Source organism: Kickxella alabastrina (genome assembly GCF_025024165.1).
Source record: "Kickxella alabastrina strain RSA 675 chromosome Unknown BX661scaffold_13, whole genome shotgun sequence".
Taxonomy (NCBI): domain Eukaryota; kingdom Fungi; phylum Kickxellomycota; class Kickxellomycetes; order Kickxellales; family Kickxellaceae; genus Kickxella; species Kickxella alabastrina.
The window spans coordinates 413,958-438,234 of record NW_026251484.1 but is presented as its reverse complement, the minus strand read 5'-3'; the positions used below and the strand labels follow the sequence as shown (position 1 = coordinate 438,234).

General features: G+C 58.1%; 14 protein-coding genes across 14 annotated transcripts; 6 read left to right on the top strand and 8 right to left on the bottom strand.

Annotated features, from left to right (window-relative positions):
- Positions 1-55: 55 nt before the first annotated feature.
- BX661DRAFT_30591 (uncharacterized protein) lies at positions 56-843 on the bottom strand. The gene has a single exon (XM_051539053.1). It carries the CDS (start codon positions 750-752, stop codon positions 129-131), a length of 624 nt encoding a protein of 207 aa, XP_051391300.1. The 5' UTR covers positions 753-843; the 3' UTR covers positions 56-128.
- Positions 844-933: 90 nt separating this feature from the next.
- Positions 934-2,856, bottom strand: BX661DRAFT_198812 (uncharacterized protein; the record flags this gene model as incomplete). Its single annotated transcript, XM_051538262.1, has 1 exon — positions 934-2,856. The coding sequence occupies one exon, from the start codon at positions 2,854-2,856 to the stop codon at positions 934-936; it is 1,923 nt and encodes a 640-aa protein (XP_051391299.1).
- BX661DRAFT_183484 (P-loop containing nucleoside triphosphate hydrolase protein) lies at positions 2,778-6,954 on the bottom strand (the record flags this gene model as incomplete). The annotated part of the gene is made up of 4 exons (XM_051536251.1): positions 2,778-5,511; positions 5,631-6,405; positions 6,516-6,792; positions 6,948-6,954. 4 exons carry the CDS (start codon positions 6,952-6,954, stop codon positions 3,169-3,171), a joined length of 3,402 nt encoding a protein of 1,133 aa, XP_051391298.1. The 3' UTR covers positions 2,778-3,168.
- Positions 6,871-7,465, top strand: BX661DRAFT_183483 (uncharacterized protein). Its single transcript, XM_051536250.1, has one exon. The coding sequence runs from the start codon at positions 7,010-7,012 to the stop codon at positions 7,370-7,372; it is 363 nt and encodes a 120-aa protein (XP_051391297.1). The 5' UTR covers positions 6,871-7,009; the 3' UTR covers positions 7,373-7,465.
- Positions 7,466-8,393: 928 nt separating this feature from the next.
- On the bottom strand, positions 8,394-9,077 carry BX661DRAFT_132180 (Homeodomain-like protein; the record flags this gene model as incomplete). Its single annotated transcript, XM_051532588.1, has 1 exon — positions 8,394-9,077. A coding segment is annotated over one exon (684 nt), but the record flags the coding sequence as incomplete, so codon positions are not given.
- A 1,252-nt stretch (positions 9,078-10,329) lies between these two features.
- On the bottom strand, positions 10,330-12,676 carry BX661DRAFT_30557 (uncharacterized protein). Its single transcript, XM_051539052.1, has 2 exons — positions 10,990-12,676; positions 10,330-10,682 (listed from the first exon to the last, which is right to left on the bottom strand). The coding sequence occupies exons 1-2, from the start codon at positions 12,573-12,575 to the stop codon at positions 10,604-10,606; spliced, it is 1,665 nt and encodes a 554-aa protein (XP_051391295.1). The 5' UTR covers positions 12,576-12,676; the 3' UTR covers positions 10,330-10,603.
- A 180-nt stretch (positions 12,677-12,856) lies between these two features.
- On the bottom strand, positions 12,857-14,102 carry BX661DRAFT_183480 (uncharacterized protein). The gene has a single exon (XM_051536249.1). It carries the CDS (start codon positions 14,094-14,096, stop codon positions 13,260-13,262), a length of 837 nt encoding a protein of 278 aa, XP_051391294.1. The 5' UTR covers positions 14,097-14,102; the 3' UTR covers positions 12,857-13,259.
- A 926-nt stretch (positions 14,103-15,028) lies between these two features.
- Positions 15,029-15,562, top strand: BX661DRAFT_198807 (uncharacterized protein; the record flags this gene model as incomplete). Its single annotated transcript, XM_051538261.1, has 1 exon — positions 15,029-15,562. The coding sequence occupies one exon, from the start codon at positions 15,029-15,031 to the stop codon at positions 15,560-15,562; it is 534 nt and encodes a 177-aa protein (XP_051391293.1).
- Positions 15,563-15,884: 322 nt separating this feature from the next.
- Positions 15,885-17,212, top strand: BX661DRAFT_171467 (uncharacterized protein; the record flags this gene model as incomplete). Its single annotated transcript, XM_051533705.1, has 4 exons — positions 15,885-15,934; positions 16,226-16,269; positions 16,737-16,811; positions 17,010-17,212. 4 exons carry the CDS (start codon positions 15,885-15,887, stop codon positions 17,210-17,212), a joined length of 372 nt encoding a protein of 123 aa, XP_051391292.1.
- A 1,233-nt stretch (positions 17,213-18,445) lies between these two features.
- BX661DRAFT_30542 (uncharacterized protein) lies at positions 18,446-18,795 on the top strand. The gene has a single exon (XM_051539050.1). The coding sequence runs from the start codon at positions 18,514-18,516 to the stop codon at positions 18,691-18,693; it is 180 nt and encodes a 59-aa protein (XP_051391291.1). The 5' UTR covers positions 18,446-18,513; the 3' UTR covers positions 18,694-18,795.
- Positions 18,796-19,504, top strand: BX661DRAFT_30543 (uncharacterized protein). Its single transcript, XM_051539051.1, has one exon. It carries the CDS (start codon positions 18,898-18,900, stop codon positions 19,342-19,344), a length of 447 nt encoding a protein of 148 aa, XP_051391290.1. The 5' UTR covers positions 18,796-18,897; the 3' UTR covers positions 19,345-19,504.
- Positions 19,505-20,819: 1,315 nt separating this feature from the next.
- BX661DRAFT_183475 (glutathione S-transferase) lies at positions 20,820-22,048 on the bottom strand. The gene has a single exon (XM_051536248.1). The coding sequence runs from the start codon at positions 21,855-21,857 to the stop codon at positions 20,877-20,879; it is 981 nt and encodes a 326-aa protein (XP_051391289.1). The 5' UTR covers positions 21,858-22,048; the 3' UTR covers positions 20,820-20,876.
- Positions 22,049-22,134: 86 nt separating this feature from the next.
- BX661DRAFT_224946 (uncharacterized protein) lies at positions 22,135-22,749 on the top strand (the record flags this gene model as incomplete). The annotated part of the gene is made up of 2 exons (XM_051538925.1): positions 22,135-22,153; positions 22,322-22,749. 2 exons carry the CDS (start codon positions 22,135-22,137, stop codon positions 22,474-22,476), a joined length of 174 nt encoding a protein of 57 aa, XP_051391288.1. The 3' UTR covers positions 22,477-22,749.
- BX661DRAFT_198803 (uncharacterized protein) lies at positions 22,667-24,083 on the bottom strand (the record flags this gene model as incomplete). The annotated part of the gene is made up of 7 exons (XM_051538260.1): positions 22,667-22,793; positions 23,017-23,085; positions 23,216-23,250; positions 23,354-23,407; positions 23,537-23,634; positions 23,691-23,717; positions 23,966-24,083. 7 exons carry the CDS (start codon positions 24,081-24,083, stop codon positions 22,667-22,669), a joined length of 528 nt encoding a protein of 175 aa, XP_051391287.1.
- Between the last annotated feature and the right edge of the window lie 194 nt (positions 24,084-24,277).

The window sequence follows — 24,277 nt, the reverse complement described above, 5'->3', positions numbered from 1 at the left end:
AAATGGCATTTCTCCTACCACTAGTCACAACCACAACGTGTGCGTATAGCTATAGCGCTTATTCTTTTTTTTCCTTCCTTTTTCTATCTTCTATCTTCAGAAATATATATATGTATTTTTAAATATTTTTAAATCAAGTGTGGCGGCAGCTTGTGCGTGGGGTTTTTTGTGATCTTTGCGGGCTGGAAGACGATGGTCCTTGATGTGGCTCCAACAAGATCCGCCTTCGTCCTCTCGGTGCCGTCGTCGTTCTCGGCATCAATGTCAAACAGCAGGTGGGTGCCCAGCAGCTCGTCCTGGGAGCCGAGAAAGATGTCGCCCTCGATCTCGAGCATCGGCCGCTCGGTGTCCACATCAATGATGGCGTACTGCGGGGCCTTGCTCCTGGCGCCACGGCGGCGGGTTTTGCCAAACAGGCTGTTGCGGATGCACACGTCCTTGTTTTCGGCATCGGCGTTGTCCTCCACCAGGGCCTCCTCCTCCTCCTCCTCCTTCTGTTCGTGCTCCTCGGCTTCGTTCTCGGGAGCCTTGCCCTTCTTGCGGCGTCTGCTGAGCGCCTCCAAGTTGTGGCTCGCGGTGTCGCGCGCCTTGGCGAGCGTGTTTGGAGGCAGAGTCGCGACAACGTAGTACTCCTCGGACACGTACTCGTACTCCAGGTCGCCCTCGGCGAGCTGCGTGTTGGCGGGGCGGGCAGAATCAGCAGAGCCGGCGCCGGGGGAGTGGGCAGAATCGACAGAGCCTGCGGAGCGCATAGTTGCAAGATGTAGAGAAGAAACAGGCGAGGCAGAGCGTAGCGTGGCGCGGTGCTCTTAGGGGGGAGGGCAAGGCAATAAATGGGGTTTATGGCACTGGCACTGCTGTCTCCAAAGTAATGGGATAGGTCACCAGCATCGCCTCGGCACATTTCCATCCGCCTCCACACAGCCCCTCCATCTAGCCCGCAACGGCAGCCAGCACGCGCGTGGCCATGGCGGCCAGCAGGTCGCGCACAATGGCCACGGCGTCGCTGGCAACGGCTGGGCAGTTGTCCATGTCCAGCAGGCGCAGGCGCCACGCGCTGCTGCTGGCGCTGTCAATGCTGCTGCCGCTGCCGGCGCCATGGCCCAGGCGCCTCCACCGCCTGGCGCAGGCGGCGGCAAAGTCGCGTGCGGCGGCGCCCGTGATGTCGGTGGCCTCCAGCACAACGACCTCCAGGCCGCACGAGTCGCGCATGTCGACGAACTCGGCCAGGCGCGCGAGCACGGCGTTGTCGGCGGCCGTCTGGCTCAGATTCACGTGCACCAGCCCAGGGCACAGCGTCACCAGCGCCAGCAGCGCCTGCGCGGACGCCGCCACGCAGCCGCTCAGGTCCAGCGACGCCAGGCGCAGCACGGCAGGCGGCTGCGCGGCGCCCGCGAGCGCCTGCAGCACGTGCGAGTCCAGCCCGGCGGCGCGCGTCACGTGCAGGAGGCGCAGTGACGGCAGGCAGCGCTGCAGCGACGCCAGCAGCGGGGCGGCGGCGACGTCGGCGGCGTCCAGCGCCGACAGCCGCTCGAGGCCGGGCGGCACCAGGCGGCAGCGCGCGACCAGGCTGGCGGTGTGGCGGCTTTCGAAGCGGCTGGCGCGCGCGGCCGCGTCCCAGACGCCGTCGATGTTGAGCTCGCGCAGGCGCGGGAACGGGGGCTCCGCCGGCTGCGCATCGTCGGTGCGCTGCAGGTAGTCGAGCAGCGGCCCGAGCCCGGCGACGCGCGCGTACACGGCCTGGTCGCGGATGGCCGCGTGCAGCACGCGCAGCGCGCTGAAGTGGCGGTGGCGCGCCGAGTACGCGAAAAACTCGGGGATTCCCGGGTGGTCGTCGAGCCGCAGCTCCTCGAGCGCCGTCGCGTCGCGCGCGTCGGCCAGCGTGGCGCCCCATGCGCGGAACAGCTGCCGCACGCGCACGTTGGCGCAGCCCGAGATGTCCAACACGCGTAGCCGCGGCACGCGCCGCGCGATGGCGCCGATGAGCGCGTCGTCGAGCTGCACGCAGTGCGGCATGCGGATGGCCGCCACGCCGGAGCCGGCCGCAAGGCCCCACGCGAGCAGCCGCGCGGCGCTGGCGCGGCTCAGCACGGCGCCGCGCGCCACGTCGACGCGCTCGAGCCGCGGCCGCCGGTGCGCCAGCAGCGCGTCCAACGCGCGTGCGTCCAGCGCTGGTCCCGCCGGGACCACCAGTGCTTGCAGCGCGCCGCGCGAGCGCTCGAAGATGCCGCGCAGGACGCGTGGCGGCACGCGTGCGGCCGCCGGCCGCCGCCGGCCGCGGTGCAGCTTGGCGGCGTACGCGGGCAGCTGCTGCGCCAGCTCGGCGACCGCGTCGGGCGCGGCGGCAAAGCTCGGCCGGCTCCACAGCACCGGCGCCGAGTCGACAAGCGCGCGCCAGCGGGGCGACACGGCGCGGCACGCGAACAGCGCGCGCGTGTCGAGCAGCCGCAGCACGAGGATGCTCAGCTCGGCGGGCAGCCGCGCAACAAAGTCGCACGCCGCAGTGCCATCGGCCGCCGGCTCCGCAGCGCCTGCGCCGAGCCGGACCGCGGCCGAGGCGTCGGCCTGTGCTCGCGAAACCTCGCCGAGCTTGTGCAGCACCAGCGACCGCGTCGCGAACAGCCGCGCGTCGCGGATGCCCTCTTTGTGCGCCAGCGCGACCGCGCGGTTGAGGTAGTCGAGCGCGTCGCGGTACTGCCGCGCGCCCAGCCTTTCTGCTGCGGACGCGTGCCAGCGCCCGACCGCCGCCGCAGCGGCCTCTGGGGCTGAGGATTGTGGTGCTGCCGGTGCTGCCGGTGCTGCCGGTGCTGCTGGTGCTGCCGGCGCCGCCTTGCGCTTCTTGCCGGCGACAAACATTGCAATGCGATGTGCAAAGTGCGAAATTCGAAATGCGAAATGCCTCGAATTAAATTAATAAAGCTATAGCAAGAAAGAAGGAAAAACAAAACATCATTGCAGCAAGTCCCCAGCCTGTGGGGTGGTGGTGGTGGTAACCTTCGAGGTCGTGCTTATTGCCTCTGGGTTCCAAGCACAGGCCTGGGTGCTATGCAATCTGCATGGGAAAGACGTCGATTTTCAGGATATTTGAACTTTTTTTTAAAATACTTGTAGTCTCACTCTTCCCTTCAGCGCAATATAAAAACCATCCTGAACGCCAAAAATGCGCGTCTAGCCCTGCTTCTTCCTGTATGCCATGGGCCTGATCGATCTGGCCGAGCTCGCGCCGCCCGTGCTTGCTGTGCTGTAGCCGTGGCCGTGGCCGTGGCCATAGCCGACGCCGAACCCATCCTCGCCGGTCCGCCTATCGTTGGTGCCAGATACCATAAAGTGATTGGACATGCTCTGCGTGACCACCGAGTTGTCTGCGCCTTGGCCGCTGGCCACTCGCCTCGTGGCTGCCACTGCCGCTGCCGCTGCCGGCGACTTCGCCCCCCTGCCCGATGCCTTCGCCGCCGATGCTTTTCCGGATGACGCCCTGCCCGGCTTTACACTCGTTTGCTTGAGCAGCCGCGAGTCCGTCAGCTGCATCATCACCCGCATCTGGCCCTGCTGCACGCGAGCTGCGTTGCGCCCGAGCCGCACGTACGAGCTGACAAACCCCATCGCGTTGCTCTCGCACTGCTCGTCGAGCACCTGTCGCAGCACCAGCTGGTGGCACAGCCGCCCAGCGTCGGTCTTGGACAGGTCCTTGCCGCGGTTAAACGCAGGCAGCCTGTCATCGCCGCGGTCCATAATGCGCTTCGCCTTGGAGCCCTTGAAGATGTCGATCAGCTGCAGCAGCGTGGTGTTGGACTTCTGGCTGGCCAGCAGCTGCACGCTGTCCACCAGCGCGCTGGCCTCGCTGGTCAGGTCCGCGTCCGGCACCTGCACGTCTGCCCGCTTGCGGCAATTATCGCATGTCTTGTTGCACTGCGCGCCGCTGAACTGCTCGCCAAAGTACGACAGCACCAGCTGCCGCCGGCAGTCGGTGATGTTCTCGCAGAACTGCACCACCTGCCGCACCTGCTGCCGCTGCCGCTCCTTGAGCTCCCAGTCGCCGTCGCCGCGGTCAATCATAAAGTCGAGCGACATCTTGTCGCGGTACGCGTAAAACAGCACGCAGATCGCCTGCCTGCCGTCGCGCCCAGCGCGCCCGGTCTCCTGGTAGTATCCCTCGAGCGACGACGGCAGTGAGTTGTGGATGATGAACCGCACGTCGGGCTTGTCGATGCCCATGCCAAACGCCACCGTGGCAACGATGACCTGCAGCGTGTTGCGCTGCCATTCCTGCTGCACCCGAGACCGGTCCTCCTTCTCGAGACCGGCGTGGTAGTGCTTGGCGCGCAGCCGGTACCGCCCACTCAGCTCGTGCGCCATCTGCTCGCAGTCCTTCTTGCTCGTGCAGTAGATGATCCCCGACTCGCCGGCGTGCCGCGACGCAATGAGTGCGTAGATGTCGTCGGCGCTCGACCCAGTCTTGGGCCGGATCTCGTAGAACAGGTTCGGCCGGTTGAACGACGAAGTAGTGGTCACACAGCCCTGGATGCGCAGGTGGTTGACAACGTCCATGCGCACCCTGGCGTTGGCTGTGGCCGTCAGCGCCATGAACGGTATCGACGGGTACTTGTCGTGGAACGTGCCGAGCTGTGTGTAGTCGGGCCGGAAGTCGTGCCCCCACTGCGACAGGCAGTGCGCCTCGTCGACGACGAACCGCGCGAGCTGCCCGCGCCGGTACAGCTGGTCGATGGCCTCGCGCGTCTGGTGGCTCTTGCCAAGCATCTCGGGTGTGACGTAGAGCAGCCGCACCCTGGGCTCGGCCATGTTGAGCTCGGAGAACACATACGCGCGCCGCTCGGCAGGCAGCGTGCCTGTGAGCGAGAGAGCCGCGATGCCCCAGTGCGTGAGGTGCTCAACCTGGTCCTGCATCAGCGAGAGCAGCGGCGAGACGACCACTGTGACGCCACGGGTTGTGCCGTTCTGCACGACTGCCGGCAGCTGGAAGCACAGGCTCTTTCCGCCGCCCGTGGGCATCAGCACAAACACGTCCTTGCCCTCGAGTGTTGCGTTGATCGCCTCGAGCTGCCGCGAGCGGAAGCTCTCCATGTTGAAGACATGCCGTAGCGCCTTGTTGACCTCCTTCGTCCATGGATATGTGGCCTGGGGCCGATCTGGCTCCGGGTCAGACGGTCGCACGATCTCAGTGCTGTTTGGGTACAGGTCCACTGAGATGGGCGCTTCCGCCTGGAGTGGCATCGGCTGAACCAGTTGAACTGGCATCGGTGCCAAATTGGGAGCGTGCTGGTGCTGGGAGGAGAAAAAGGAGGGGGGCCCTTCTTCGAGACGCGTTATCTCCTTCACAATGTCGCTCCTGTTTTGCCGAAGCAGCGATATCGCGTTCTCGTTTCCAATCTCGTCAGTGTCCTGGAGATCAAAGATCTTGTCGCTGATGCTGGCCTTTTGGGCCCTGAGGAACTCGAGGCGCTCGGCAGTAATGTCCATGCTGTTGGCTGCGTTATTTTGCGTCGGATGAGACTAAAAATGGGCGAGAGTGGGATAGCAATAAATAAAGCTGGGTTAGCAAGCCATTACGAGCAAAGACAAAAGAGAGACAAGCAGACAGACAGGCAGGCAGATAATGGCGAATGGCTTACCGTCTGGTGCTGGGATTGATTCTGACTGTAGGCAGAGTTTGTGATAGCAACAGTGTTGGCATTGACAGCGCCAGGGTGAATGCTAGTCTCAGCGGGCTGGTGGCCAAAGCTGTTGTTGGTGGTGTTTCTAAAGTTTCCGCCAAAGCTACTGTTGTTGCTGAAGCTGCTGCTGGAATTGGAATTAAGCAGTGCCACGTCGTCTTCGCCGTCGATGACTTTGAGCATTCTGGAATCTACACGCGGGCGCTTGTACGGTAACACGCTTTGGGAGGCGCTGCATTGGGGGCGCTTGGGGCTCTCATCCATATATGCAGGGTCGTCTTCCTCTTCGAGGTCTTTAAGGTGAGAAGTGTAGAACGATTCGAGGTCGTCGTCGTCGATGCCCGAGCAGAGATCGATAGTGACTGTGTTTGAATTTGAATTGGAGTCGGTGGTCGTGGCTGTGGCTGTGGCTGTGGCTGTGGCTGTTGTCGGCAACTGCTGGATAGAAGCAGGAGCGGAGGTGAAAGCGGGAGCGACTGTGCAGTCGATATCAAAGTCGTTAAAGTCGTCGAGATCGTAAATGTCAATGGTTTCAATGTTTGTCTGGGGCTTAGCTTCAACTGGCTTTCTATCAACCGGCTTTCTGCCAACTGGTTTTCTATCAATCGGCTTGGCGTCATCTAGCATAATATCATCCGGTATCTCAATGGCTTGCAAGAGATCGTCGTCGTTGCTATAGCTGTTGGCTGTTGATGAATGCACAGCGTTTCGGTCTGGCTGCATGGGCAGCGGCCTAGACCGTGAACCATCCTGAAAGTCGTCGTCGTCGTCGTCTTCAATGTCTATGGAAATAACGGCATTGACGTTGGCATTGGAATTGGCATTGTGGCCGTTTGATCTTACTGGAGCCACATCGACTGCCTTTGGGTTGTTGTATTCTGTGGGAGCGGCTGAGGCGGCGGCCGCTGCGCTGAATTTGTTGCGCCTGTCGCTGAGGCATTTTGTGCTGGGCGTTGAACGGGGCTGATGCCCAGAATTTGCTCGACGGGAAGCGATAGGTTGAGGAGGGCAGGCGTAATGGGGCGGAAGGGAGCCGGGGCCGCCTGGGGCGGAAGGAGCTTGGATCCCTTGCCCGAGCGGACCCAGCCCTCGTGCCAGGCGAGCATTTGGTTCAGGTTGTCTTTCATTTGCCACAAATGCGTTAGTTGTTACAAAATAAATAAAATTGAAATGTATTAACATAAAGCTAAAATAAAAATATAAGCGTTTTTCAAAAGCTGCTGCGTAAACCAAGAAAAAAATCACACAAAAAAATCAACAGGCTCAACCAATTGCCAGCCATCACAGCCAATCAATATCAAAAAGCGCAAGTTTTGACGCTGTAGTCTGGGACCGAAATGAAAACACCGCATATTTCCATTAACGAAAAATGCAGCTTATTTTTAATTGCTTGCATCTGCACATATAATTCACAACCAATTCACAGCAAATTCATCTTGGTCATGTCGGCTGTATTTACACTCAAAACGCAGGACGAGGTCGACGCATTGTGGGCTGGCGAGGCATTTGCGCCAGTGTTTGCACGCAGCGTGCAGCCCGCGCTGGCAGTGCTGTGCATGACAGTGGGGCTGGTGTATGCGGCCAAGTACGCGGTAACGCGGCGTGACGCCGGGCGCGAGGCGCTCTACGCGGCGGTAGCATCGGCGGCGCTGGGCCTGGGCGCGGTGGTCGGTGTGCAGGCGCTCGGGCTGTACTTGTAACTGCGCATGCGACTGTACCGCTACCACTGACCTAGTGCAAGCATGCTGGAGCCCGATGGAGCCGGATGGACCCGATGGAGCCGGATGGACCCGATGGACCGGATGGACCCGATGGACCGGATGGACCCCGATGGACCCCGATGGAGCTAGATCGTTTGAACAAATATAATATGAAAAGAATAGAAAAGAAAGCTTACTCCTCGTGCTAGTCTTGTGTTTTGCTGCTGCGCATGCCCTCGAGGTCGAGGGTGCCGAGCATCAGCGGCCAGATGAACAGCGCCTCGATGCGCTGGCGCAACCAGCTCATGGGCACCGACGCCATCGACGGCGGGTGCGTGTCGTCATCGTCGACGGCGGCGCCGACAAGCGCGGCGTTGAAGGCGTCGACGACCTCGGGCACGGCGCCGGCCAGGCGCTGCAGCGCGGCGGCGGTCAGCACGGTCGGCAGCACGGCCTGATATGCGCATCGGGCGACGCGGCGGCGACGGCCTTGCGCTCGACGCCCATCTGCAGCACGTTGTTCCAGTTCAGCACGCGGCCGCGGCGCAGCGAGCTGCGGCGGCTCGGCTCGGCCAGCGCCTCGGGCGGCGCGCTGGGGCTGGGGTTACGGTTGAGGCCAAGGCAAGGCTGAGGCTGAGGCTGGGGCGCGTACGCCTCGGCGTGGAGGCGGCGCCGCTGGCGGCGACAGGCAAGCCGGCGACTGCGACTGCGACTGCGGCTGCGACTGCGGCTGCGACTGCGGCTGCGACAGGCGAGCCGGCGTGTCGGGCATCGGCTCGGCGTCGCTCTCCTCAAGCGGCGGCGGCGTGGCCAGCAGCGGCACAAAGTTGGTCGACGTGGCACGCTTCCACTGGCGCTTGCGCGCGCTCTCGATGCCGGATGTCGTCTTGCGCTTGCGGCCGCCGCCCTGGGTGCGCGCGTAGCCGAGGTGCGTTTCGTCGCGCTCGGCCTCCCACTCGGGGAAACTCGGCACGGTGCCCTCCTCGGGCGCGTCGCTGGCGGCGCCGTCGTCGTCGGCCGGCGGCGGGTCGGGCGCGCTGCCGCGCTTGTGCAGGCTGCGCCAGTGGCGCCAGCACTGGTTGTCGGTGCGGCCGCCCAGCATGTCGGCGACGTACGACCACTTGCCGATGCCGACGCGCGCGACAATGGCCACCAGCCGCGCGTCCTCGTCGGGCGACCACTGCGCGTTGTTGACGTCGGGAGTCAGCACGTTCATGTAGCGCTCGCGGCACTTGACGTCGGTGCGGCCCGGCACGTGCTTGGCGATCTTGGTCCACTGGCCAACGCCGTACAGCCGCACGGCGGCCAGCAGCGCCACGTCCTCGTCGCGGTCCCAGCGGCCCGAGCGGATGGCCGGGTTGATGGACTTGCACCAGCGGTGCAGCACCTGCTGGCCCGTGCGGTTGTCGAGGCACGCGGCCACGGCCTGCCAGTCGCCCTCGCCGTACGCCATGACGGCCTCGGTCAGCACGCGGTCCTCCTCGGGCGACCACTTGGACCGCGACATGTCGGCGTTGAGCTTGCGCTGGAACACCTGGAAGCACTGCGCGGCCGTGCGCTGGGTGCCCAGCACCTTGGCGATGGCCACCCAGTCGCGGCCGCCGTGCTCGGCGACGGCAGCCGCCAGCGCGCGCTCCTCGCGCTTGGACCACGGCGCGCGGTTGATTATGGGGTGGTCCTGCGTGGCCCACTGGATGGCGCACTCGACCGGCCGGTGCTGCGGCACGAACTGCCGCGCAATGTGCTTCCAGTCGAGCCCAGCCAGATTCATCTCGAGCTCGCCGTCTGCCATGCGGTCGACCTCCCATACGCTGCGCGGGTCCTGCGTCTGCGCGAACAGCCGCTGCGCCAGGATGCGCCGGTTGGTCGCTCGGACGCCGCGCACCAGCGCGTCGCGCTCGGCGTCAGTCCAGCGCCGCGCGCGGTAGACGATCGGCGGGTGCTTCTTCTTGCGCACGGCGTCGCGGTTGTCCGGCGGCCGCGCGCCGTCGCTGTCGACGAAGAAGGCGCTGGCGCCGATGCGCGCCTCGCCCGTCACCGGGTCAATTGCGCTGCGCTCGTCGCCGCCTCCGCCGGTGCCGGTGCGGCCGCCCGGCGCGCGTCTGGCGCCGATGCGCCGGCTGCTGGCGCGCGCCTGCATCGACAGCAGCGCGCCGATGCTGGCCTGTAGCTCGCTGTTGCGGCGCTGCGCCGCGTCGATGGCCGCCAGCTGCGCGCGCAGCTCGCGTGGATGCGCAGGTTGCTGCCCAGCGTCGCGCAGCCAGCGCGTACGCCTCAGCCTCGTCGAGCGGCGGCTCGTCGTCGCCGGCGCCGGAGTCTGCGGCCGTCGCGAGCCCGTGGCCGATCAGCGCGCGGAAGTTGTTGGCGACGCGCGAGAGCAGCGCCTGGTGATCGAGCGCGTGGTGATCAAGCGCCTGGCGGCTCTGGTGTATCTCACCGTCCTCGTCGCTGGAGTTGTCGATGTCGATGGCGATGGCGATGGCGTTGCTGTTGCCGTTGTCATCTTGGCCGCCGTCACCATCATCGCCATCCTCGCCATCCTCGCCGGCGCCCTGGCCGTAGTACTGGCCCGGCGCGCCGTCTGTCGCAAACACGCTGCCACCAGCCACAGCGCCCCCAACTCGGCCGCTGACCATCTCCTCGTCCTCGTAGTCGGGCTCTCCAATGCCCTCATCATCATCATCCTCCTCGTCGTCGTCGTCGTCGTCGTCGTTGTCTTCGTCGCTGCTGCCCTCGTTCAGCAGCCCCTGCGCGTGGATGCCTGCCGCGACCAGCGCCTGCAAGTTGCGCTTGGCGGTCTCAACGTCGGCCGCGACCATCTGCTCGACCTCCCCCATCTTGTCTGCCGCACCGGTGCTTCCTGCCATCGGGGTAGTCGGTTCTCGCCTAGAATTGTAGCTCAAAGGATTCAGCAAATGCAGAAAGCAGATTGCGGGTGTGCGTGTGCGTGAATTCGCGGAAATATAAAAGAATAACAAAAAATGCTTAAATACGCATCGAGAAAGCCACAGTGCCCACGCAAGTATGGTTCGCGGCAAAATGCGATTTGGGGCCAGCGCGCGCGCAATCTCACCCCCCCCCCCCTTTTTTTCTTCAACGCGCGCGATCAGAGCCCGGTGATCCGCCCGCCCTTGGCTGATCCGGATCACCGTCACGTGTAATAGTCGGCCACGTTGTACTCGAAGCGGTGCGCGGTCGCCCAGGGCATCTCCTTGCGCATGTGCTGCATGATCAGGCGGGTCTCGACCTCGGACGCGGCCTCGACGCCCGCCACGTACGGCACGTACACACGCGGCACGCGGCGCCCGGCCTGCGTGAACAGCCCCAGCACCTGCGCCAGCGTCGTCGCCGCCGACGCCCAGTCGCTCCAGACCCACAGCGCGCTCAGCTCGGCAACGCCGCGCCCACGCCCCGCCGCCGCCGCCGCGCTCTCCTTGCCGCTGACGGCGTCGCGCACGCGCGCCAGCAGCTGCTGCCGCCGCCGCCGCGAGGCCAGCGCCGACGCCGACATCGACGCGGGCCGGCTGGCGCCGCTCGGGGTCACCGCCAGGCGCACCTCCAGCGTCATCAGCCGCGGGAAGGCGCCCAGGATGCCGCCGATGCCGTGCGCCGTCAGCGGAATGAACGGCAGGCTGAGGTAGCGCAGCTGGCGCGGCTGCTGCTGGGCGGCGGCGGCAGTGGCGCGTGCCAGCGACGCGGCCAGCGACGCGTCGATGTCGTGGGCGCGTGTCAGCGGGTCGACGTACAGCGGGTAGTTGAGGTCCAGCACGCGCAGGTGTGCGAAGCGCGTCAGCAGGTAGTGCAGGCTTTTCGGCGTGAAGCGCATGCTGGGCATGCTGGGCAGCGGGATCAGCGTGCGGTGGATGTCGAACGAGTGCTTGGCCATCAGCTCGGCGTGCGTGGCGGCGTTGAACACGATCAGCTCGGCGAGCGCCGGGCAGCTCGACGCCAGCAGCTGCACCAGCGTGTCGTTGATGTGCGCCAGCTGCACGCGCCGCAGCCGCGCCCACGGCTCGAGGAACAGGCAGCCGTACAGCGTGTTCTCCAGCGCCGGGTGGCCGACGTCGGCGTGCGCGTTCAGCACCAGCCGCTCGAGCCGCGGGAAGTGGCGAGCCGCGAACGGGATGCCCAGCTTGCCGATCTCGCCGAACCGCAGCGCCAGCTCGCGCACCGACGGCTTGCTGAACGCCACCTCGTCGGCGCCGTCGGCGCAGCCGGGCTCGGGCGCGCCCGCCGACACGACGCGCAGCGTGCGGCTCTCGGCCACCTTGTACAGCAGGTCGGTCGAGTCGACGTTGAGCCGCAGGCTCTCGGGCGCCGCGACGTCGGTCAGCAGCACGGCGCGGATCACCGTGAAGGCGTAGTCCGTGTAGTGGCCCTCGCTGCGGATGGTCAGCGCCAGGCTGCGCAGCAGGAAGTTGGCGTGCGCCATGTACCGCATCAGGTCGGCGCTCAGGCCCAGGACGTCTATGTGCCGCTGCGACGCGCGCAGCACCACGGCGCGCGGCGCGGCCTGCGGCTGCCGGCCCATCGGGTGGAGCATCTCGCGAAAGTAGCCGGCCGCCGCGCTGTGCGCCACGTACGAGATGCTGCGCAGGTTCGGAAAGTAGCGCGCGTAGTCGCGCGGCATCCAGATCTTGTAGTGCAGCTCGTCGGCCAGCGAAGTGATGTGGCTGAAGATCTTGATCGACGTCACGCGCGGCCACCCGAGCTTCAGCGCGTTGCGCGTCGTGCGGTCGAGGCGCCGCGCGCCCGGCGCCGCCGTCAGCACCAGCACGTGCGTTGTCGCTGCCTTTGACTCGTGGATGCGCAGGAGCAGCGGCAGCGGGCTGCGCTCCAGCAGCCGCGTCAGGTCCAGCACCGTGCCCGCCTCCTCCTGCAGCGCCTCGCGGAAGGCCGGCGTGCACGCCATCTCGTCCAGGCCAGCGGCAGATCGCACACGCCCTCCTCCAGCGACTCGGGCAGCCCCTTGAGCTTTTCGAGCCGCGACATCTTTTCGACGCGGCCGACCGAGTGTCTGATGCGGCAGTCTTTTCCGATGCTGCCGCTGCTGTCGTCGACTGCGTTGATGACGATGCTTCCGCTGCTGCGTCGCTTTGCTGCGCTGGACATGCCGGCGCCCTCCGGCGGCGGCCTGCACATGCCGGCCTCCGCTGTGGCGGACATCAATCGCCGTGTTTATTGAGCGTGGCAATGTGAGCATGGCTTTGTGCGTGTGCGTGTGCGTGTGCGTGTGTGGCGGCTGTGATGTTTAAGAAATAAAGCTGTTGTTTTTTACTCGAAAATTAATTATCGAATCCTTTTTGCATGCAGAGAGACACAAGAAATGTATAAATAAGCAAAAGCACATTCGACATCACAACCCAGTGTTGCATTAGAAGCAAAACGGAGGATGCCAGGCACAAATGCAGGGTGCTCAGCCGGCCGGCCGCTTCTCACGCCCACCACGCCCACCGCGCCCACTGCGCCCACTGCGCTCAACACGCCCTGCCCTGCCCTGCCCTGCCCTGCCCTGCCCTGCCCTGCCTCCATCTCATACATCCCAAAGATCACACATCACGCAAATACACTCCCCACACGCAGATACATAAATGGACAATTGCTGATTGTTCAAATGGAGCAGTAGCAAACAAAACCTGAACCGCTTGGACATAGAAAACAAGATGCAAGCGCCAGCTTAGCACGCACTATTGCCTAACTCCTCCGCTCCCAACCCAACAATCCATTGCCTAACTCCTCCGCTCCCAACCCAACCCAAACCCAACCCAAAACCCAACACCAACAATCCAGCAATCTGACAATGCAGTCGCTGTCCAAAAATAAAAACAGAGTTGGCTAATGGCAAAAAACAACGCCAATGGCTTATAAATAGCACAAGTCATCTGCTTCAATTCGAACAATGTGCATTTAAAGTGCCTTCTTCGCTCCCAGCAATGAAAAAGCGGCGTGCATTGGCTGCCAGCCGCTCACGGGCCTCGTCCCCCGACCACCCACGCGCCTCCGCAATCAGGGCCGTGATGGCGTCCAAGGCGCCCGCTGTTGCCGCAGCGTCGTGCAAATCGGACTCGGCCAGAATCTGGCTCTCCGGCGCAGCCTGCATGCACTGCGCCGCCCTTTTGGCGCTGCGTCCGTTGACTGCCCTTGAGAAGCTGACAAACATGCGCCTGCCCACTTCGCCCTTGAAAAAAACCTGCGCCAGCATGTCGGCCGACCCGCTGTACGAGTGAAGCATGATGCGTGGCGGCAGCCGCCCACAGCGCTCAGCCTCACGAAGCGCGTCGCCCAGCGCCCCGAACGCCCGCACGCAGTGCACAGACACGCCTACGCCCAGCTCGCATGCAATGTCCAGCTGTGCGCGCAGCACCACCAGCTGTGGCTCGAGCGGGTACACCTCGCCGGTTGCCGGGCTGCGCGCCGCCTTGTCCAACCCGCACTCGCCGACAATCCCGCCGTGCTGCGTCACCAGCCGCCTGAGCCTTGCCTGCCAGTCCGCCGGGATCTCACCCGACTCGACTCCACCGGCAAACCACGGGTGCACACCAAACGCCGGGATGATCTGGTCTCCGTGCCGCGCCTTCAGCTCCACCACAGCCTGCCAGTCGGCGTAGTTGGTCCCCTGCACACAGTACACAATGTGCTTGTGCTGGTCCAGGGCCGCGTACGATTCGGGCGTCTCGTGGATATGGCAGTGCGCGTCGTAAACGATTTCTGTATTGGCGCCCATTTTTTTACAATTTTTTAAGAAAAGGACAGATGAATGATGTGTACACACAATTGTTCGCGCCTGAACTGCAAATTTATACATTTCACAGCCAATCAGCGCTATTTTCATTTAGCACGTGATTACAACCGATTTCTGACTGCTTGATTCAGTGGCGTTTGCGTTGACCGCCGAGTATGCCTTGCTTGTAGTTGTTTGCTTGTGCTTAGTTGTGGTTGATGTAGCGGCAGCCTAACGCCCGTCTCACTATAAAAAAAAGCGGTCGGATTCTAACATTGTCGCTTGGGGTTTTCTCTACTCAACGGGAATCGCACTTTAACTGTAAAGATAAATTAAAATGAACTTTTTAGCTGAGAGATCTAAGAGTTAAAATTCAGGAAGAATTAAAACCCCCAGACAAGGTAAGGATCCACATTTAATTTTGGTTGTTCGCCATTTTGCTTATAAACGCCCCCGCCAATCGCACTCAATTAGAACTGAGTATGGCTAGTTTAACTTAATCACGTGTTGCATTTGTCTTATAATTCGGTCAAATCTCTATTATTAGCACAACAGCGAGTTAGCGCCATCTGCTGAACAGTCACGCAAAAAAAAAGTAATTTATGCTGCCAAGTCGTGCAAACGTGAGCGTCAGCACCCAAAGTAAGTAGTTTTTCCACGCTTCTATTTGCAACCAACCAAGGAAGGTGGTGTGCACACCACCTGTGATACTCATGCATTCCTATCGCTGACATGCATCATTAATGGAATCGGGACAGTTGTGCTTGGAAAAAAAAACACAATAATTCATATTTAACAATAGAATTAGTATTATGTCAATGCGTATGAACAATGCTGTCAATACATAAAAGGAGCAAAAGTGCACCGAATGTTTTCATTAATATATTTCATTTTCTATCCCCCCTTCCCCCCCCCACTATTTCCACCTAATTACCATGTCAACTTCATATACGTTTTTCAGCAAGGGTGCATTTTCTCCCAGCGCACTAGTGTACATTGGTATTGTCGAAAGCAAAAATAATATTACCGAAAATAACATCAAACCCGATTTTGAAGTAAACGTCAACAGAGAGAGCCTGGAACTGCGACATAAACCAGGCACGGAAGATGCACGGGTGCTGATTTCGGGCAAATTCGAGGGGCTCTTCAAACGCTCTGCTCGCTTCAAGGATATGAACATCGATACCACTGCCAAACGGATTGAGCTATTCCTATCAGGCTGGTCCTTTGTCGACGAAGACAGTAACAAGTTTAAATGGCGAATTCCTATTCGCAGGCCCGTCTGGTACCTGCGCGACGATAATGGCAACATTGTAGCCGAGTTTCAGCGCACAACTTTTAGCCTGGGCAAGATTGGCACGCTGGTAATTCACAACCAAGTGCCTGAGTCGCTGCAGTCGTTGATTATCCTGACATGCAAGATGGCCCACAACACTGTCAGAAATAGCGAACACGGCTTGTTCATCTGATGTTTTTGAGCCATAGCTATATTATGTTGCGCATTTATTATACTCTAGTATTACAGGGGTTTTTTGTGTTGTACAATGAAGATTTATATTTGGTTTTGCTCAGACTGGAAATCAATAAAACATGCATAGAATTCCACTCGCTTTTGTTGATACTTTAATTTTGGTTCCGAAAACATTTCACAGAACCTTCACAACAACATGCAGCAACCTACATGATTTTGTATTTAAATACTTTTACTTCTAATGTTTTTCATTTTTTACAATTAAAAGTATTCCAATAGTTGGCAAAATAACAATGGCATATACATTCTTTCGAAACGCCATGTCCCCTATGGGCACCATTGTATACAGCGGCAAGGTCAAAAGTGAGAGGTATGCAGCCGAACAAAACATTGTGCCATTGTATGAAATCATCGTTAACGGGAGCAATTTGGCGCTGAAAAATATTTCAATAGTGCCTAACAGGTCATCAACCATGTTATTAGGGCAATTGACAGGGCTTGTCAGACATACTGCCAAGCTCTAGGGCTTCAACTCTGCGACAACAGCCAGGCAAATCGGATGGTTGCTCTGTGGATGTTTTTTGTAGATTTTACGGGCAACAAATTGGAATGGGAAAAAATTGGAAGGAAAACTTGTGGACTCTTTATAACAAAAAAATAGAGGTAGCCAATTTGACCGCGCCATGTTTACTACCATGAGTACCGGTACGCTGCTTGTTCATAAGCCAGTATCCAACTCACTGGTGGCGCTTGTTCTGCTTACATGCCAGTTGATTTAAAACACTATCAAAGGTTGCGACATGATTACCAGAGAATTATAGGCAGTTTATTATATTAGCAAAAATAAAGTCCCGATATTAGAGGCATTAATAGCATTGTTTGTCTATTTTATGTTTGTATTCTGATAGCTAATTTTTTTTACTTTTGAATGATTTACAATGTATCTTATTCACAACCATGCGACATAAAGGATGATGCACGTTGTATTTCCGCATTCAAAGTACAATTTGTTTTGACATCACACAACATTGCTTTGTGCGTGTACGTTAGAATACAAACCATTTAAAAATTGAGAGGGAAAAATACTTGAAATATATATATATTTTTTGCTTTTTCAATTTGTTCGCTCGTTCACTCGTTATTTTTTACCTAGATATTTTTGCACCAAATAGATCAATTCGGTATTGCCACTACATTCACATTTTTCAGAAACAGCTTGCTTGCCGAGGGCGCGATTCTGTACAACGGTAAGTTTAAAAGAGAGAGCGCGGCAGAAAAAGAGGGCATTGAACCCGTGTACGCAATCTAGTTTGTGGGAAGAGCATTGGCGCTGGAGCACACCTCGCTGCCGCCCAATGGCGAAATAACCGTGCTCAAGGGGGGGGAAGTGGTAGGCTTTACCAAAAATATGGTCTAACTCAAGGGATTCAACTCAACGACCACAGCCAAACGTGCCGGCTGGTTTTATGCCGGATGGTCATTTGAAGATTTTGATAAAAACACGTTCAAGTGGCGTGAAACTCTACTCAACACTTCGTGGACGCTGTACGACGCAAAAAAGAAAAATGTTGCCAAGTTGACCATGCTTTATACTCCATTAGAAGGTGCGGCATGCTGGTCGTGTACGAGCCAGTATCAGACCGGATGATGGCCCTTATTTTGCTAACGTGCAAGATGTTCCACAACACCATCAAGAAGCAAGAGAAAGTTAGCAAATAACAATAGCAACGACGACAACAACAACGGTGGTGATGACATGCAGTCAACGTCTGCGTGATAGTGACAACAAACCAAGCACTTGAATATTTGTTTTATATTGTTTTTCTTTTTTATTTGTTTTTCCCTCATCAGCATTCAATATATCACTGATATCGGAATACAATTTATTTTTCAAAATAACCTGGTATTTGCAAAGTCCAGAAAGAAAAGGATCATGTCATGGTACATAACGTATTTTATTGTTGTGAGCGTAAATCTCACAACACTATCTAAACCTCTTTTGGCGAGCGCAACTGTGGCTGTACGATTTGGATAATGGTCTCTGGATATAAACTGGGGAGTATATCAAATAAATGGAATTGTGCTTTACTCTCCATCGGCACTTTCTCTTGTTTATTTTATACTTTACGTCCCTTTATTTCATCATAATTTTCTAGAAACCTCTGCTTTTTTTGCCATCATAATCACAGCCAAAAATGACTACATCCTTCACATTCTTCCGCAAGAGCGTATTTTCCAAGAGCGCCATCATATATGGTGGCAAAGTCAAGAGCGAGAGTGCAGCGGCAAAGCAGGCCATTGCGCCAGTGTACGATATTGATTTCGACGGGCACGATTTCGCGCTCCGATACATCACACAGTCCCTCACTAGCGGAATGACCGTGCTCTTGGGGCAAACAGATGGGGCGGCAAAGCGCAGTGCCAGGATCGAAGGTTTCAACTCTGGGGCAACAGCCAAGCGCACCGGGTGGTTCTTCTCCGGATGGTCGTTTGTTGACTTCATGGGAAACGAGTTTACGTGGATCGATAGCTGGTGGAGCACCTCGTGGACGCTGTACGACGCCAGGGGCAAAAAGATTGCCACTTTCAGCCGATCCATGTTTGTAATCATCAGGTGCGGTACGCTAGTCATCCACGAGCCGGTGCCAGACTCACTGATGGCACTCATCCTGCTCACATGCAAGATGGTCCATAACACTCTCAAGAGGCACAGGAGAATCAGCGTTTTAGGGTAGGCGGTCAGTGGCCAGCAAAGCGAGATTGGCCTGTAATTGCTTCAAAGGGGTATATCTTCGCCATTCAGTATATAATAGTAAATATAATATATAAAAAATACACAAGCAGCATGGGCGACAGTCTTGAAGCATTGTGTGGATTTAATCCGCGCAAATCCTTGGTTCTGGATGGCGGATTCGGTCAGCTCATAGCGGACAAGTATCGCACTTAGACATGTCCGACGGCCTTTGGGCGTCTGGGGTGGCAGTGCGGTGCCCTGATGTAATCCGCCACGTGCACCTCATGTATTTGAGAGCCGGCGCCGACATTATTTCCACCGCCACCTACCAGGCGTCTGCGAACGGCTACATCTCGGCAGGACTGGCGGAGACAAAGCTGGGGCCAAGCGCCTAATGGAATCGACGCTTTTTCTGGCTGTCGAGGCGCGAGACCAGTATATGCGAGAGCATGGGTGTGCGACGAGGCTTGGGCGGCCGATGATTTCCGCCTCTCTGGGTTCCATCGCGCGACACTGGGCAATTGCAGCGAGTACACTGGCGACTACGGCTGCGCGGTGACACCGGCGCGTGTGCGAGAATTCCAGAAGAGCGTCTTGGTATGCTGGCAGACTGCCTGCATGGCAGCGCGGCTCTTCGTGATCAGATCGACCTTTTGGCGATAGAAACCATTCCATCGGCCGCCGAGGCCAGTGCAGTTGCCGATGCACTCGAGGCCCTGCATGGCCGCGGCACCAGGCTTCCGCCCGCGTGGATATCGTTCACATCAAGCACCGCTGACCGCATTGGGTGTGGCGACACAATTGAAGACGCCGTCAAGGCCATTTCCAATTGCCCCCGTGTGTGTGCTATCGCATCAACTGCGTCCCACTGGGCGTTGTTGGCGGGCTGCTGGCTGGGATCCAGCGCGCAACGCAAAAGCCAATTGTCTGTTATCCTAACGGCCAGCCGTGGTCGGACGCTAACGGCGGCTGGCACGCAGACGGCGGCCTGGTTTCAGCAGCTCATTTTGCCTGCGAGGCGGCCGAGTGGGTCCGCTGTGGTGTGAGCATTGTTGGCGGCTGCTGCAGAACCACGGCTGAGAACACCCGAGCGCTGGTCGAGCAGATGCTGGAGTTGCGCCACGAGTGAATGGCACATGTGGCTGCAATAATATTTGCGGAGATGCACGCCTTTGTGGCCAATGCGATCGCGGCATGCCGGCACCCGTCCTTCTTTTTCCCCGCTGTATTTGGCATACCTAACTTATTTGACCGTGCGGGGGAGAGCAGTGCGCCAGGGTATTTTCCGGTGGCGACAATATCAGCAGCGCCCACACTGTTTGTCCATTTAAACATTCATGCACTTGCAATGTGGAGCTGGCCTAGAACAGCTGCTCGATTTTCGATGTGGACACACCGTGTGCAAATAAATTGATCTACATTCAAAGAACAAGTCTACATTTCATCATTTTCGCTTAACACTCGTTTTCACTATTTTTCATTTTTTAAAGCAGACATATCCGACATTATATTGCGAATAGTCACATATAGAGATGCCGCCGATCAACATTACCCATTTGATTTACGCCCCTGGGTACGGCCACATCGACCCGACCGCAGTCACCGTGATTGTCGAAAGAATCGTCATCGACTCTGGTGCACGCAAAAGGGCGGGCAAGGTGGCGACCTCGTCGGAATCGTCATCCGCGAAACACCAATGACCTAGTTGCTGTGATCCCCGCTGGACATGGTCAGGCTCACCGCCCGTGCGCAGGGAAGCAGGGCTATAGGATTCACAGACACCAGCAAGGGTACCACCACAGACACCACGGACACCATGGCGGACACCACGGACACCATCACGGACACCATTGCGGTGACCAGCAGGATCCAGAGCCAAAGCCTGAACCAGGCCCCGAGCCGGGCCTAGAGCAAAGGCAAAGGCGCATTGGGCACGCGCACCATGCAGTGCCCTACGGCTACAGCCATCGCTACCAGGTTCAGCAGCAGCACCTGCCCATACACTCGTCCGACGGCAACAGCCTGGGGCCCCGGCTGGCAGACTTTGCGTTGAGCGAGCTCGGGTTTCTGGCACTGTCCTTCGCGCTGAGCCTGGTTCTGCTGCTGATCGGCTACAAGCTTGGTGACCGTGTGTGCAGGTTTGAGAATGCCCGCGACCGCACTCGCGGCCGCGGGCACAGAAACTCTCTTGCCCGTCGCCAGCAGAACTCTGGAGCGTGGGTTCCGGCGACGCAAGAAAAGCAGCAGCAGCAGCGGACAAAGCCACCCCAGCCTATTTATCTGGAGGCAGACTCGCCGAACGAGCTGGATATTGGGACCGGGGCAGACTGCGCGCTGTCAGTTGTTGCAGAGCCCCACACCGCGCGCACAAAGGACAACGGCAGCAATATTAATGGCAATTAATGATTGAAGACCAGGGCAATTGCGCCTGCTTAGCTCGGAACAGAACAGAACAGAACAGCTCAGCTCCGTTGGCTACCCTATTAAATTTTTGTTTCAAGTATATACCAAAGTTATAAACAGTCTGTACATTCGGCCACACGTTAAATATATTATAAAAATTAAATATATATATTCATCAGTACGGGCGAGATGCCGGCCTGACCTCGGGGCTGTCGAGATTGGGGCCATCGCTCAGGGGCACGACCTGGGTCGGGTTGATCTGAGTGTGGCTCATGTAGTAGTGCTTTTTGATGTGCTCCATGTTGACCGTGCCCTTGATTCCTGGCAGCTGGTAGATCTCGCGCGTCCAGCGCAGAATGTTCGGGTACCCGGTGCCAATCTGCTTGAGGTTGCACTTGAAGTGGCCGTGGTACACCGGGTCAAAGCGCACGATCGTCGTAAACAGCCTCAGATCGGCCTCGGTCAGCCGCGAGCCCAGCAAAAACTCTCTCTCAGCGAGAATGCGCTCGATGCGCTCGAGTGACTCGAACAGTGCGCGGCAGTTCCGCTCGTACGCGTCCTGCGAAACGGCAAACCCTGATTTGTAGACGCCATTGTTGACCGTGTCATAAATCCATTCGTTGATCTCGTCGATCTGGACGCGCAGGTCCTCGGGGTAAAACGTGATCCCGCGGTACTCGGGTGCGACCAAGTCATCAAAGGCTGTATTGAGCATGCGGATGATTTCGGAGCTTTCGTTGTTGACAATGGTCTGCCGCTTCTTGTCCCACAGCACGGGGACTGTGAAGCGCGCCGAGTAGCTGGGCTCGGCCTTGAGGTAGACCTCGCGTATGTACTTGGCGCCTGTAACATCGTCCAGGGTCGCGCCGGGCACGTCGTCGGGCGACGCAAACTCCCAGCCATTGGGGCCCATCAGGTAGTGCACCACCGAGATGCTGATGACGTCCTCCAGGCCCTTGAGCTGCCGCACAATAAGTGTGCGGTGCGCCCACGGGCACGCGTAGCTGACGTACAAATGATAGCGGCCAGACTCAGCCGGGAACTCGGCGGCGGCGCTGGGCTCGACGAAGCTGCGGAAACTGGAGACCTGGCGGTGGAACTCGCCGTCTTTCGAGGCCCACTTGGTGATAATCGGAGGTGTTGAAGTCGACGACATTGCGTATGGGCGGCAATAATTGGATAAATGGATGGTGAGGTGTGCTATTCTAAGCAGAAAATGAAAGTGTCTGCAATAAATGAGGTGAGTGAGCGTAAGTACTAAAAGAAAGGCAGAAAACAGGCTAATTACAGTGTAAATTAATTCGTTTATCTTGCAGCGCGTGTTGCCGCTTTTATATATTGGGGAAGTAGATTTGACATCCATTTCTACTCTGCTCGATTCGATTGCTTGCTGGATGGCATTATTAATTGGCACGCTCTGCGCAACAGAGCACATGTTTCTGGTGGCTGTGCGTAAGCAGCAGCTGGCTGAAACAAACCAATGGTGCTGATTGTTACTGCATAGCTAGGCTGGCCCATTTGTCAGATGTTCAGGACAAGGGGTCATTTTGACTGCTGGGTATTTGTCAACCCTAAGTTTCAAAACAAAGGCAGATGGGGGTGCAGGCTGTATGTTCCCAGTTCTGATTCTGATCCTGATTCTGCTTTTGGTTTTAATTCTAATTCTGATCCAGCTCACAACCCTGCCGCCCGGATGGCGCTTACAAGGCTCGCCGCAAACTGGCGGCGGCGGCAGCGGTAGCAGCAGTGGCAACACCACTACCAGCAGCAGGTAATATCCGCGGCGGACATCGGTTTAAGCACCAACTCCGGTCTGTTCTAGTTTGATTTGGCTTTTGTTGGCCTGGGCCCTACTCCTCAGTGGTTTTTATTTAAAATAAAAGGTAAAACAAGCTATCAGGGCGAGTTGCACACTGCCAAAACGGGGGCTACCGCTAGCTTTGGGCGCTTGCAATTGGCGCAAAACTAGCCGCCGCGCTTGTCTGCCGCCGCTTTGAGGCTCCTGTGGCAATGTAATTGTGCGAGCGGTGGCTGCTGCTGCTGCTGCTGCTGCTGGGCGTGTCCATTTCCCACGCCCTCTTTGTATTCTGCGCTCTCGCGCGCTTTTCTGCTCTTCAATTGTCAATTGTCAATTTTTTATTTTTTATTTGTCTCGCGCTCCCTCTGCACACCAGCAATAACTCTACAGCCAACTCCGCGGCCATCGTAAATAGTAAGTAAATAAAATACACAAGGTACCCTGTCGGAAACAAGCAGTAACGCGCATGCCTTGTCATTCGGCTGGCTTGGCTTTTTTCAGGAACGCACAAGCGCACCAGCGCACGGGCCGGCCTTTTATTGGGTATACGCGCACCTTGGAGATGGCTACCACCTTGGCCAAGCGACTGAGCGACTGAGCGCTGATCGCAAAGCACGAATCTGAATACTAACACACCTCAACGATTTGCCTTCATATTGTCTTTTTCTTTTCATAGTCGAATATGTTTTCTGCCATTCGCAGCATCGCTCGCGCACCCGCCGTCGCCCAGCGACTGACCAGCCCCGCCCGTCTTGCCAGCGTGCACCCGGCCATGCGCTACTGTAAGTACCAGCTCCAACAATGTGCTGTGCTGTTCTGTTTTGATGACTAATGTGCATTTTTAATAACCGGACTCCTCCGGCAAAGCGTTCTTCCAGCCGACTGACTGACTGGCCAAACTTGTACTGCTTTTGAAGGGGAAGAGGGAGGAGAGAGAGGCGCAGCTTTGGCTGCAGGATGAGAAACAGGAAATGTGCAGCGAAAATGTGACTAATTTCCGGCGCGCTTTGATTCCAGCGTCCTGCTTGCACTTGCACTTGTGTCTGCGTTTGGTTCTGGGTCTGGCTCTGGCTCTGCTTGGCTCCTTTTGACTCTGCCGCGCCCTCACATATCTTGCGCAGACTCAGATCCAAGGCTGCACGCGATTTGTCATCCCATGCCAATCCGATGATCCAGACCAATTAATCACACTAGCAGCCCCTGTGACTACACCGGCCACTGTGTCGCCGCCGCACTGGTATCGCTAATCTTCTGTTTTGCGGAATTGGTGGAGCTGACGGGGAAACCGGGATTGGCTGCCCCTCCTCTTCCGAACGGTCACCGCACTGCCCAATGCTCAATGACCAATGCCCAATGCCTGATGCTTGATGCTTGATGCTCGGTTTTTTCTTCTGTTATTTGCCTCGATCACATGGGAAAAATGCACCATTTGTCTGGATTGTTTTTTGGCGCTGATAAGCAGATACCCTCTGCGGATTGGGGAAGCCCAAGGGCGGTGATCATCCGCTCTTCTGCAGCCGCCGCCATCACAGTGTAGAGCGGTGCGCCCAGCAATCTCCCTTCCCTCTCCTTTTTGGCCCCCATGCTTGCGATGTCTGCTGCCGTACGCCATCCCACACCCCCTTTTGTCCCTGGCCGCTTCCGTTTTACGCCGAACCCTCTTCCTTCTATCGCAATCGCAAATACAATTGCAATTGCAATTGCAATTGAACCATACAATCACAATCAGAGAATGCCTGCTATCCTACCGCTAAGGCGGCCTTTTTGGCTTCTCGGAC